At 41.1% G+C, this 12,952-nt stretch overlaps 1 protein-coding gene across 1 annotated transcript in view; it reads right to left on the bottom strand.

Annotated features, from left to right (window-relative positions):
• igf1ra (insulin-like growth factor 1a receptor) overlaps nt 1-11,184 on the bottom strand; it is a 75,892-nt gene extending 64,708 nt beyond the window's left edge. Inside the window, exons 1-2 of the mRNA XM_073472627.1 lie at nt 11,091-11,184; nt 1,155-1,718 (exon numbers count right to left, since the gene is read on the bottom strand). Coding sequence (XP_073328728.1) covers nt 1,155-1,718; nt 11,091-11,184 — 658 coding nt within the window. The remainder of the gene's footprint in view (nt 1-1,154; nt 1,719-11,090) is intronic.
• Between the last annotated feature and the right edge of the window lie 1,768 nt (nt 11,185-12,952).

Here is a 12,952-nt window from a genome sequence, read left to right as displayed (position 1 = left end):
AATTGAGCGCCAGTGTTTTCAGGCCTTTTCTAAATTTTAGTGATCACCGTTTCAACTGTTCAGACAGGGCATTGTGTGTTATTTTTAAGTCTCTGAAGGAATTTGCACCTCTGATAAAAACATCAATGGCCCTTTTGTATTTGAAGAATAATGTATGTGACCCTGCCGGCAACCTTAAAAAAAAATTATTCATAACCCTGCCCTCCGCACCCTTGGAGGAAAGTTAAAAAACGAAGCACAGATGGCCTAAAGGAAATAAGGAGTTTTGATATCTTCAAAATAGCTGCATGAAAAGCAACACAGGCGAGAAAAATGATTCCAAAAAAAGAAGAATAGTTGGATTTTATGTCAGAGAGCAACAAAACATTTCTAGCAGAAGCCTTGTCAACAGTTCGGCTTTATCAGTCTGTGTCAAACAGGCTGCGGGAGTGTGTAACAAGGGCTTGAAAAGCCTTCTACTGTAAGTTTGGAAGTGGCACGAGACAGCTGATCTGCTCGGCCCGATTTCTAATCAAAAAGCAGAAGCACATAACTGAATTAACTCAAACGTGCAGATCAAGTGGAACTTAATTTCAATACATATAAATATATGACCCTGCACTGAACCGTTTAAGAAAATGCATGACCCTACCACTGGGCCGAAGATAAACAAGGATGACCCTCCCCCAGATTCTTCAATATACCCCTTTTCATAAATTGCAAAAAGTCCCTAAGGCAAATATTTAACTGACATGGTCCAGACAGGTAGACTAGCTCATTTCTTGGCAGGGCAACTTTAACCTCAACTGAGTATGCCTTTCTAATACCTGGTGCCCTATATTGCTGCCATCCTTCACTCCACAAATAGCCTGATCTAAAGACAAGGTCTCTATAATGAACAGAGAGGAAATGTTTGCACTGGCCCTTGGACAATCCTGCAGCCTGACGGAAATGAAGGAAAAACACTGCACAGATTCATGGGATTTGTTCGCTGGCGGAAAAAAAGGCACAATTTCAGAATGTTTACGAGACTGGGAACCACCCACCTAGATCAAAGTCCCATCTGCATTTACCGTACTTGTATCGCAAAATATCGCACAAACACTGCAGCTATTAAGCAGATAGCATCTTTCTTGATGCTATCTGACATAAAAAGAACATAAAATTCAGGTTACCTTTCTGGCACTGGTTGGAGGTCCAGCAGCGGTAGTCGTACTTGTCATTGAACGACGTCCTCTGACAAAGTGGGTTATCCTCCATGATGCCCGGGCAGACATTGTCACACTCCTTTGCCTTCTTATTCCCATTGATAATATTGCTCTTCCCAGCATCCATGATAAGAGACCAGTCCACCGAGTCCAGGTAGCAGAGCTCTGGGTTCTTTTCAATCCGCATGGCTCCCCTGGTGATGTTCCTCAGGTTGTACAGGCCGATGTCCTTCAGGCTGGTCATCTCGTAGATCACCAGGGCGTAGTCGTAGAAGAGATTGCGCCCGCGGATGACGCTCAAGTTGGGGAAAAGCATGCTGAGGCTGTCCAGCCCTGAGACACGAAATAGCAGCAGGTAGTCGGTGATGACGGTCAGCTTTGGGAAGCTGAGGGAGCGGAAAAGCTCTTGGTGGATGTTGTTGGTCCTGTCGTTGATGAGGAGGATCTGCAGGTAGCCCTCCACCACCGTGCAGTTCTCCAGCCGCTTGAACTCACTGATCTCATTTCGGATGTCGATGCTCGGACCACAGACTGAAAGACACAATGAGAGGACACATTAAAATGCATCTTCATTCTCTTAATAAAGAAACATGGAATCAAAACACACAGTAATTCAGTAATGCTACGTATAGATTAGCATGTAGATTACTTTTGCCAAAAGACTTTAATTATAATAATCTTCTTGAAGCATATAATCCTGTCAGTCAAGATGGTAAAGGCTGGTACATGTCATACATACCAATAACACCAAGCTCTGAAAAAGACAAGTGTCTGCCGTGCTGGGACACTATGTCTCTTCACTGGTATCAGAGACGTTAATGTTTGTTCTGCGTGTTCTCTCTAGCAGACGTTGTTATTTTAACAAGGGTGAGATATTATCATCAGGGTCAACTGAGGTGAAGACAGTTTTAATATAGAGGTGATCTCATGTCGAGGTTAACAAGTTGACATGTTGATACACCTTCTGTGTCCATCATAACAGATGCAAACCCAACAATTCTCTGGAATATGTTGAATCTGTCACCTCAGATAACTCCTGCGTTTGAATAAGCCATTCCTCTGTGCTCGGAAAACAACACTTGAAACCAGTGCCTGCAGCGTTCTCCAGACACCACACTCACACGCACGCACACACACACACACCTACAACGTTAACAACAAAGGCACCATTTATTATTGATGACAATCAACTCTCCCTCTAATCGTACCTATCAATTACTACACCTGGGAATTAATGGTAGATGGTACTCTCATAATGTTTTTGCTCTCTAATGCAGTCGTTCCATAAGCCTGATTGTCTGATGCACTCTCACATCCCCGTCAAATGAGCTACGTACTCCTTTACCGACAACACCAATCATCTTCCAAATGTGTTAATATGAACTGATTTTAAACTGTATGTTATTTTACACTATTTATAATATCAAAGTGGACATTTTTACAGTTGAACACACAATTGAACTGTTACAGCTAAGGCCTGTTTGGTCAGGATTGTATTTGTACCACTTACGAGGGGTAAAGTTTCAACCCTTTATACATATATATACTTTTACCTTACTATTTTAAGCATTCATCCTCTGCTTTTCTTAGGCTACTATTTTAACCACTTAAGTTACTTATTGCTTTCAGCTATTTTAACCATTTAAACACTGTTTTAAGCTGACTATTACAACCATTAATCCTTTATTTTTAGCTAAACGCTGACTCTTATATGAATTTGTCCCTTAACATTACTTTGGCTTCCTGTTTTAACCATGAATCCTTGGCTTTTATCTAACTTTTGTAGCCATTTATCCATAAGCAAGGTATGAACGTATAAATGTCAGCTAAAAGCAAAGTATTTTAACCGTTAATCCTTTGCTTTTAGCTAACATGTTTAACTGTTTATACATTACTTTTAGCAATACACTACTTTTAGCTAACTATCTTAACCGCTATTCCTTTGCTTCTAGCTAACCTTTTCGACCATTTATAGCCTACGTTGCTTTTAGCTAGCTAATTTTACTAGCCGTTACTTTCAGCTAACTATTTCAAGCAATTACATCAATTTATAGTAACATTATCAATAACTATTTATTTTACTATTTAGCCATTAAGTTTAGCATTAAGTTTAGACTTCCCTGCTCGCTTGTTTGCCGAGTAGTATCTCTGCACTCTCAATTGCAATACACAGCGTTCAGGTGTAACAGGGTTTTTTTAATCAAATCATAATGTCATTATTTATTTATTTATTTGTTTGTTGAACTACTCCACAATTTTTCCACATACCTCCAAGCAACTACAGAAGTACCACCTGGGGTACAACTACTCACTGCTCTATTGTAACAACCAATAAGCTGTAAAATTCCTCAGTAAAATCTAACAGAGATAGACCTATAAACTCCCTAACAATGCAGTGTTTTGAATATTTTTGAAACAATAAATGAATTACTGAACTGGCACACACTGCAGGTAACAGGTTGCATTTTATTTAGTACTGTCTAAAAGAAGGTTCAGCGGTCAGCACAGGAAATGCCTTGACATATGAGCTCCTTGGTTAAACCTGTTATGTTCTTACAGAGGCTTAGGATGCCGTCACAGCGAGCAACACTGCCACAGCGCCTGTCCAACGAGACAGACAGGCATGTTTTCTACAAGACTCTTTGATCCTTGTCAAAACATTAATCATGGCTAAGGGATAAAGCAAAGAGCTAAACTGTTTCTGGTCCCAAAATAAACACCGTGCAACCAGATCTCCCTTCTGAAATGGCAAAATGGTTGTCGAAAATCCTCCAAAAATGTCATATGTGACCTCTCTTTGGCTTACGTTCAACCATCTGATGTGTATGTGCTCTCAAAGTGTCCCTGTGAGTAAATTAACTCCAATTCAGCAGAGACAAAAAAAGGCCATGTTTGATGTTCTTTGTTCAAACTATTCTGCCAAATATAGAAGCCGCATTGTTTACGGGGATGAATGGGCTATATTTGCTCCTGTCAGGGTGTTTCACTTCTCCAAATTTAGAACGGAAACGATTACTCCAGCAGAAAATAGTATTTGCTTTCTCCAATCAACACCAATGCCCCTGGGCTCCACTTGTGAGCCATCGAGCTGCATGTCTTCTTTGTTTCATTGAGAATTTTCTTCCAGCTTCTCCAGCAGCCGGAGCGAGAGGGAGGAGGGGTGGAGCCACTCAAATACAAAGACTAATTTGTTTGTTAGTAAAGAGAAACTCTAGGCCCCACTTCCTGATGAGGGCATTAATAAAATCAGGGGGCGTCTGGCCCTGAGAATGGAAGAGGGGGCAGGGGGGGGGTTGGTGGCAGAGAGATACTGTGGCGAGGGAGAGATAAGGTTTCTGCCAAGCGTAGCTATCTGAAGAGCATCCTACTGGCGTAAAAACCACGACAAAAAGAAACCGCTAAATGCATTTAATGTATATCTGGTCGTAAATGCCAAACAGATACTCCTGGAATTGATTTATACTCAAGTAATGTTGGAGGGAACGAAGGAAGAATAGAGAGAAAGGACTGAAGAATGAAAGAAAAGCCCCCTCTTTGTGATTCCCTTGTTCTACTCATTAGGCATGTTAAGTACCAGGAATTCCAATCATTTCCTTGGAAAAAGGATTGAGTAGGATGTTGCCTCAAACTAAGCCTTCAGGCTTCTCCGATTCTCGCCAGTCAATCCATTTGTTGTGACGACAACAATGCCGAAATAAGATTTGGATACCGAACCTTTTATTCATTGTTACGTAAACAGGAAGAAGTGGTGGGAAAAAAACATTAAAGCGCTGACAATAATGACCTAGGAGTGATGTGGATGTTTTAGCGCCAGTGTCCACAGAGAGGGATAAGCCCGCATGCATGAGTCTGCCTCTCCCCTCCTGTCTCTCTTTGCTCTTCACACTGCTGAGTAAACACACATATCTCCGCCGCGTAATGGGATCCATCGGCTCATGTTTATGATTGATAAACCTTGCCCTGGCCCTCCACGGAAATGTCATCACACAAACACATACACACACCTGCGCATGCACTCACGCACGCGCTCAAACATGACCCTGTGTAAGTCTGTCAAATTAATTCAAGGCTAATGGTCCCCGCGTACCTTCACATAAACCTCCGATTCGGATTCAGTAAACATACGCTCTACATAAATAAACTTAATCTCAGTTTCGGTTGACAGAAACATGAGATTGAAATCTGCACTTTCAGACCACATGTCGAGCTGTTTATGAAAAGGACACAGACTGAGCATTGTGGGAAAGCACATAATTGTATCCTTTTCCCGACATCCGGCTGTAAACACCAGGAAGGTTATTAGGAAGATTCCTCTGGTTTGAAGATGTATGACAAGCAAAGGCTGCAACTATACTGATTTCTGATTACTCTTCGATTATAATTTGAAATGTAGAAAAACAAATAAATGGAAAACAATGGAGCCAGTTTGTGTTTTTCTACTGAAAAAATATATAAAAACACGACTGTGCCTGACATGTTAAGCACTAAAATTGAGTTATATTTGTATTCTCTAGCGTCGAGAGAGCTCGACCCCTTTCTGTGGATTTTGTTTAACAGCTGCTAATTCTTAAACATTTTTCCAATTAAAAAACATTTCAAACAAATATCAATCATACGTGTGAGTATCGAGTACAATTAAGGCTGGAGTATTTTAAACATCTGTAGATGTCTCTTATCCAAAAGAGACATATAAAAATGACGATGTGACTTTGGCTGGGGTCTGTACCAAACAAGCATGTTCAAACCACACCGCTGCTCAATCGTAATGGTATGTTGTTGACACATTTTACTGAAACCAAAAAATTGCAGATTTGGATATAACACCAAATCGCTATTTCGATCAAATATTTAGCCATTTTAAAAAAATGTAATATCTTGGTTTGGTGTCATCCTCCTTAAACAATATATCAAAGTTAGTTTTAGGTATTGAGAAATCCTTATTATTATAAAAGTGTCTAAAGATATATACTTGTTTTTTCATTATCTAATTAGATTTTCCAATTCAACATTCAGCTCTAGCTTATAGGCGATCAAAAAGCATCTGCTTTAATGTATGAAAGGTGCACACAGATAAACAAGTGCAACACAGAAACTAATTCAAACAAACAAATTAAGCTAAGCATCATGTTCGACGAGGGAGCTGGTCACTGTGCGGTCATATCCCCTCACACCTGCCACATCAACTGGCCCTAATCCCCGGCATACTGGAAATCATCTGACCAGCGGTCTGGTGGGCCACTTCCCCTCAGTGGACTTTACTTCAAACACCGTGGCTCAGATATCACCAAAACCCCAAACAGTAACACTACACCCCCCCGTCAGAACAACTCTCACACAAAGAATCCTCCTCTCCCAAAATGAGAGCAGAGGGCAGGAGGTAACATACTCCACGTTTATACGCACACTATTTAGCCCAATCGCTATAAACAACCACAATATCTTTAATGTTCTGTTATAGTCAAATATGGTGAGCAGTGAAATGGTTTTGTACGATGAAGGGTTAACGTCTGCGTGCACGCCTACAGGAAACGTACAAAATAAGAGAAGGAAAACTGAGGGACTTTATTAGAGTTTAAATTAACATGGTGATGAATTTATTACTTTCATTTGTACGTGGTAGAATAAAAATCCTTGCTGGAGTCGCCCCAGAACTATATTTTTCTAAAACCACTTGTGATTCAGCTGCCAGTGTGAAGAAACACGAGTCTCTATAAGGTTCACTCCATACAAGAGCTGAAAGGATTAGCCGAGTAAGAAAAACTAATTGCAACTCTTTTGATAATCTATTAATAGTTTCAGTCATTTTCCAAGCAAAAATGTCAAACAGCTGGATTTGCTGCTTTTATTTGTCATTTATTACATTTAATGAAGAGTCTTTGGGTTTTGGACTGCTGGATGGAAACTGGAAACTGTGACGAGCATTTTTCATAATTTTGACATTTTATAGACTAAACAATTTATCGAGTAATTGTGAAAATGTTCTGCAGATTAATCTATTATGGACATAATCGTTAGTTGCCGCCCTAGTTTATAGCCTCTCTATAAAATCCGTAAAAGAAAAGCACAATTTTAGGTATAATACTATGCTGATTGTGAGGTTAACGTCAGATTTAACAGGATACCAGAGAAAAATTGGCCTTCTGCCTTCTAACAGTCAAGACAGTTCACAAATCACAAATAACCAAGTCACGACTGAACATTAACATGATGAAACAATGTAAGTTTCTGAAAAACACCTCTGAGAATAATCTTTCACTGAAGAAATTCTCCACTCAGGTCTGATCCATGTCCAGGTCTTGATGAACAGCTTTTAACTTATACAGCGAGGGGCATCCATTAAAAGAGCTAACATTTGCAATCATCTCACAAATTGTACGATACTCCACGGGCCATTAAACCGGCAGTCCATGATGATGTATGTGCGGCTGGCCGGAGTATGCATTTGAGCAAATCCAATGACGGGCCACTTGAAATAAAGTGTTTAATTAAGCATTGTAAACCTCAGCTGGCAGCCTGGAGGAGCTGCAGGACAGCATTTGACTGCACTCTCGCAAACTAGCCCAGTGACACACTTTCACATCCTTACACAGGGGCACGCCACTGACTCAGGCTGTCACGCTGAGCCCTGCTGCAGCACACACATACACACACAGAGAGCTGCACAATAAACGCACGCAAACACACTCGTGCACACACCATAGGGCTGTGAACACTCGCGACACTCTCGCGCTGGGGGTGAGACAAGACATTCCTGCATCCAGCCGAGCCGGTAGTGGGGGGAAGGGGAATGCATGGTGGGGAGGAGGGGGGTGGTGGATGTAACCGTGTAGGCCCGGTCACAAGATGGAGTGGGGCACCTTGGAGTAGAGTGACAGCAGTCATAGCTGAGCCACTTGCTCCATCACGACAAGGTGAGCTGTACTGCAACATGCCGTGCCCCTAAGGGGAAGGTAGGAGGGGTGCCTGTCAAACACAATGCTTGCTGACGTTTGATTATTTAAGCCGCCATTCAAGTTTTCCGCAGCAACATGTCCTTTCATAAATAACTGAGCAGGAACACCGGCGTGGCCTCATGGAACGGGACAGAGGGGGCCTGTACTCACACAACCCCAGCGCCAGTGTTGTTGGTGACCTATCTATTTATAACTCGAATAGTAGTGGTGCCAAGTGATGAAGTTAAGCGCATCGGTCTATGCAGGAGACCGCTCCGTGTGAACGGCAAAAGCCAATAAAACAGTCCACAAACTCTCCACTCTTCCAATCAACAAAACCAAGTCTGTTTCTCTTGCAAGTGTATTTTTGCACATTCTATTTCCAAACACCGAAGTCTGTATCTCCCTCGCGCTCTGGCTCCCTTTTAGAGACTTGTTTGCTGCATACTTGGAAGCCATGGCACGGAAAGTTTACTGTGGTGCGGAGTTAAAAAGCGAGCTTAATTACATTTTATTGGTGTGGACAGATTATCAAAACGAACAGAGCAACAAAAAATAGTTTTCAACCCCTAATGGAGCTCTTGGATATCTGTGATTTTCCACTAAGTGATGAGAGAAGCTGGAAATTCTGACCCTCTAGAGCCCAGTGAAGTAAACATCATCCCCAAGTGATAAACCGGTGAGACACCCATCCCTGTCTCAATATTCACCGCCGTCTTTGTCTGTGAACTCTTTGTTCTGGAAGGCCTGATGTATTATACAACACAGAGCGTCAAGATCTGAGAGCAACCACTTGCCTCTCAGCCCCCAGCTGCGTTCATGGGTGTCACCGGCTCAGGAGGGTGCAAAGACAGGCACCCTCCCAAAAAAATTATGCTTTTTCTTCTATTTGAATGCTAATAGAAGTCAGTCTACTCGTCTCCCATTCCCATGCCAAGTTGTCTCCAAGATCCCACATATCATCTCGGGAAAAATATAAATTAGCAAAGCGGAAGTGATGGAAAAGCCTGAACACACACACGTACACAAGCAAATCATCAGACACACAATTACAACCTTTGTGCTAAAAGTGGAGGGATGTAGCTGGAGAAGTCAAATGATAAACATCTGGTGTGCGACTCGTCAAATGAACACAAGAAGTGTCTCAAACTCAAAGGATCACGACTTTGAGGTAGTTTTACAGGTGAAATCAACTAAAAATGTCAATTGCTAACAGAAATGCAGCCAGAGGAACAAAGAACAGTGTTATTTGGTTACGTAAACCACATCTTGTCCCTGTTTCAACTTAGGAAACTTTATATTTAGAGCACACACACACAAAATAATGTGATAAGTCATGTTAAGTTCTCAGAGAAAGCGCAGGAATTGGCTAAATCATCTCTATGATGAAGTTAGTAAGTCAGCCTCAAGAGGTTGATTTAGACAAAAGCTATTTTCTTTTAGAGAGACTCCGATGAAAAGCATCATCCTGCAAGTCATCACCAAGCGGCTCCGGGAATAAATCTTACAGCTGATATAGCGTCCAGTGAGTTGATGCAACCTTTTATCCCATCACTCATTTCCAGTTGTTCTGTATGATTGCTTAAAAGCAGCCTTGATTCTGGTTGCTTCAGACAGAACATTAGATAAGATGACTTTTGATTGGATGAGAAAACTTTTAGTATGCTCTCTGTTGCATTTACGAGCCAAACAACTATCAGATAAGAACTTTAAAATAGTGCCTGAATTCTACAAGAAATGATCGATTGAAGCCCATCAGTGTGGTTGCAAGAACTGATGCTGATATATGGGAGTAAAAATGAATTGCAATATCGATATATCAGCCAATATACACATTTTACAGTTTAACAATAAACTTTATGGTCTAAAATGACATATTTGCACTGACACAATAAACTTAACTGTTAATTTAATAATTACAAATTAGCCCAAGCATCTTTTTCTGCATTATAACTTCTGAAATTACATTTTAATATCACTGCATATCGGAAATACACCGATATATCGGCCAGCTGTTACATCTGTGGGGCTCTGGTTGCTTGAACATGTAAAACACTGGTTAGGAAAAGTTTTTAAAGAGAAATTTAAGGTTTGAAAATTGAAACCAATAAACTTTACCTCCTCCTTTCATCAGGTTTCTCTGTCAACTTTATATTCTGACAAGTTTTTACATGTTTCTTACATAAAAAGTGGTATTGTAAGTTGTATTGTCTCATCATTGTGACAAAACATGCTGTAAAGACTGGACTGCACCTAAACTCAGGTGCTCCTGTGTTTTTAAGGCTTGCATTAATTAACACCACATAGCTGAAGCCTCCACAGAGGAAACTCGGCCAGAGAGATGATTACCTTCGACAATAAATAAACTTGGTGAACCTTTATGTTGATAGTGGGCTTTCACCCCACATGTTTGTGCGTCTTTGGCCTTTTAAGAGGCAATGGTTTGTCTGATTCAGCCTGTTCATGCGCAGCGGCGCCACACCACGAAATGCAAAATGGCCACATGGTCGTAGTAACCTTCAGCTCTGGTCCCTGGATTCATCCTCTGCTCTCTGCCTGTCTAACGTGGACACCGCGGAGACATGTGGCCGGCATGTCTCTGTGTGTCCAGTTCAACTAAAGTGCTCCATCAAATGAGGCGATGTTGAGCTCAGTAAGGAACCTTTTTTGCGTAATTGTGTTCAGCCAGTGACGGCAGAGCTGTGGGCTGCCACATGGTCTTCAGCTAATATAGAAGTAAAAGGCTCACCTCGGTTTGTTGTATTGAGTAACTAGTTAAGTCCTGACATGTATAGAAATAAAAAAGAAGGTATTCCTCTGATTTTCCCTTGAATTTTAACACATTATTCATCCCACCAGACAGGACACAACAGCTTTACAAGATGTTAAAAAAAGGAAATTACGCATTCACTATTTTACCAACAAACTTAAGCAAAATATAATTTAAAAAAATATAAATAAAACTACTCACTTTCTCCATTTGTGGACCAGATGCAGATAGTGAAGACAGACAGCATCAGACCCCAAAACAAGGTCGGGCTACCCATCAGTGTGTCAGATCTCATGTTCCTTAACATAAAAAATAAAAAAGATAATAATCCAAAAAAGACAACAACAAAAAAAGTAGAAATAAAATAATAAGGTTGTGCACACCAGCTCCTTTTAAAAAAACAACCTTTGTATGATATTATAAAGAGTGTCTTCAGCCCAGGAAAGGCTCCTCTGGTAGCCTGCAAATGTGCTTGTCTGCCAGGGTCTGCTCTAAAAAACATATAAATAAATCTGTTACAACAGGAGATTCCTTTGGAGGCACAAAAAAAAAAAAAAAAAAATACTAAAACAGTCTGCTATTTTTGCCAATCACAGGACACTTTGACGTCGGCTGGTATGGCACACAAGCCAGTGATTTTACTGGATAAATGATGGTAATCCCCATCTTCAGTCTCCATCTCTTGAAAACAGCGGTTGCGCGTACAGTGCGATCAGGGCCCTGTGAAAAAATAACAAATCCCAAATATCAGACCCAAATGTTATCCTCAGTCTACAGCGACATCATAAATTAAACGCCAGTGTCGCTCTGGAGAATTCCCCCGTGTTGAATGACTGCGTGCGAGGGGAGGAGTGGGGCAGAAAACACGTCCAGATCCACAGGGGTGGTGGCTGGGAAGGCTGAAAAATGAATGAAAAACCTCCTTTTTCTTTTTTCTTTTTTTATGCCTATGCCATTCAGCCACCACGGGCTCTCTGTCGCCCAAGCAAAGCAGCCCCGGCCTGCGGTGAGAAGTCGCCTTTTTTTATTATTGTGTTTTTCTATGAAAGAAAAAAAAACAATCTCCCAGCTCCTCGGCTCCGACTTTATCTTCCGCCGTCAGTCGGGATTTGCAGCAGCTGAAAGAAAACACCAGACTTGTGCCACGCAAGAGAATGGGTCTCCAGCTAGACGACCTCGGCGAGGGTGGGAGGGAGAGAATATGTTTGCTCCCCTCTTTTTTTTTTTTTTTTTTTACGAGTGTTTCTTGTTTTTATCCTCATAAAAAAACAAAAAGGAGAGAAGAGGGGGGTAAAAAAAAAAAAAAAAAAAAAAGTCCCGTTGCGTGTGTATATCCAGAGGCTGAAATCCTCGGTGAACGCAGGCTGTGGGTCTCCGCTCCTCCGTGAATCTCTGCTGTAAACAAGAGTCGGCTCCTCTCACTCAGAAACACATAGTGCTACGGATAAGGTGGCCGGGAGCAGGCTGGAAAACCCGGACTGGAGTACGACCGGGGCACAGGGAGCCTGGTGGGGGAGAGCTACCCCGACTAAGGGGGTTTAGAGGTGTGCTGCTAGGGTTTTATTCAAAGTACTGTGCTCAGCAGAGGCAACTTAAAGGATGAGTTCACCCAAAAATGAAAATTCAGTCTTCGTCTAATCATCGACGATGACAAGTCAGGGGAAGTTTCCTGTGCATATTGTTCTACTGTTTTTTTTTCTATGTTTGTATTTTGTGTTATTGTCTATCCTTTATTTTTCTATTTATTTATTTATTGATATTTATATATTTTTTAACATATCTTTATTCTTCTTTCTATTCTATATCTTTATCCTACGGACCACAGCAAATTCAATGATTCTGATATTGATTCTGATTCTGATTCTGATTCGTAGTCCACAAAACATTTCTGGAGTTTCACAGCAAAACATTGTGGTAGCATTCTCAAAACAACTGAAGTAGATGGGGACATGATTTAAAATGTAAAAAAAAATACAAAAACCAAACAAACATAAAACAAATCCAGTAGAATCCAAGTCCCCGGAAGTCCCGAGATCCCAAATTGATTTGAAAGGAAGTTATTA

The sequence above is a fragment of the Pagrus major genome, chromosome 8 (assembly GCF_040436345.1).
Source record: "Pagrus major chromosome 8, Pma_NU_1.0".
Taxonomy (NCBI): domain Eukaryota; kingdom Metazoa; phylum Chordata; class Actinopteri; order Spariformes; family Sparidae; genus Pagrus; species Pagrus major.
This window is presented reverse-complemented; position numbering and strand designations above follow the sequence as displayed.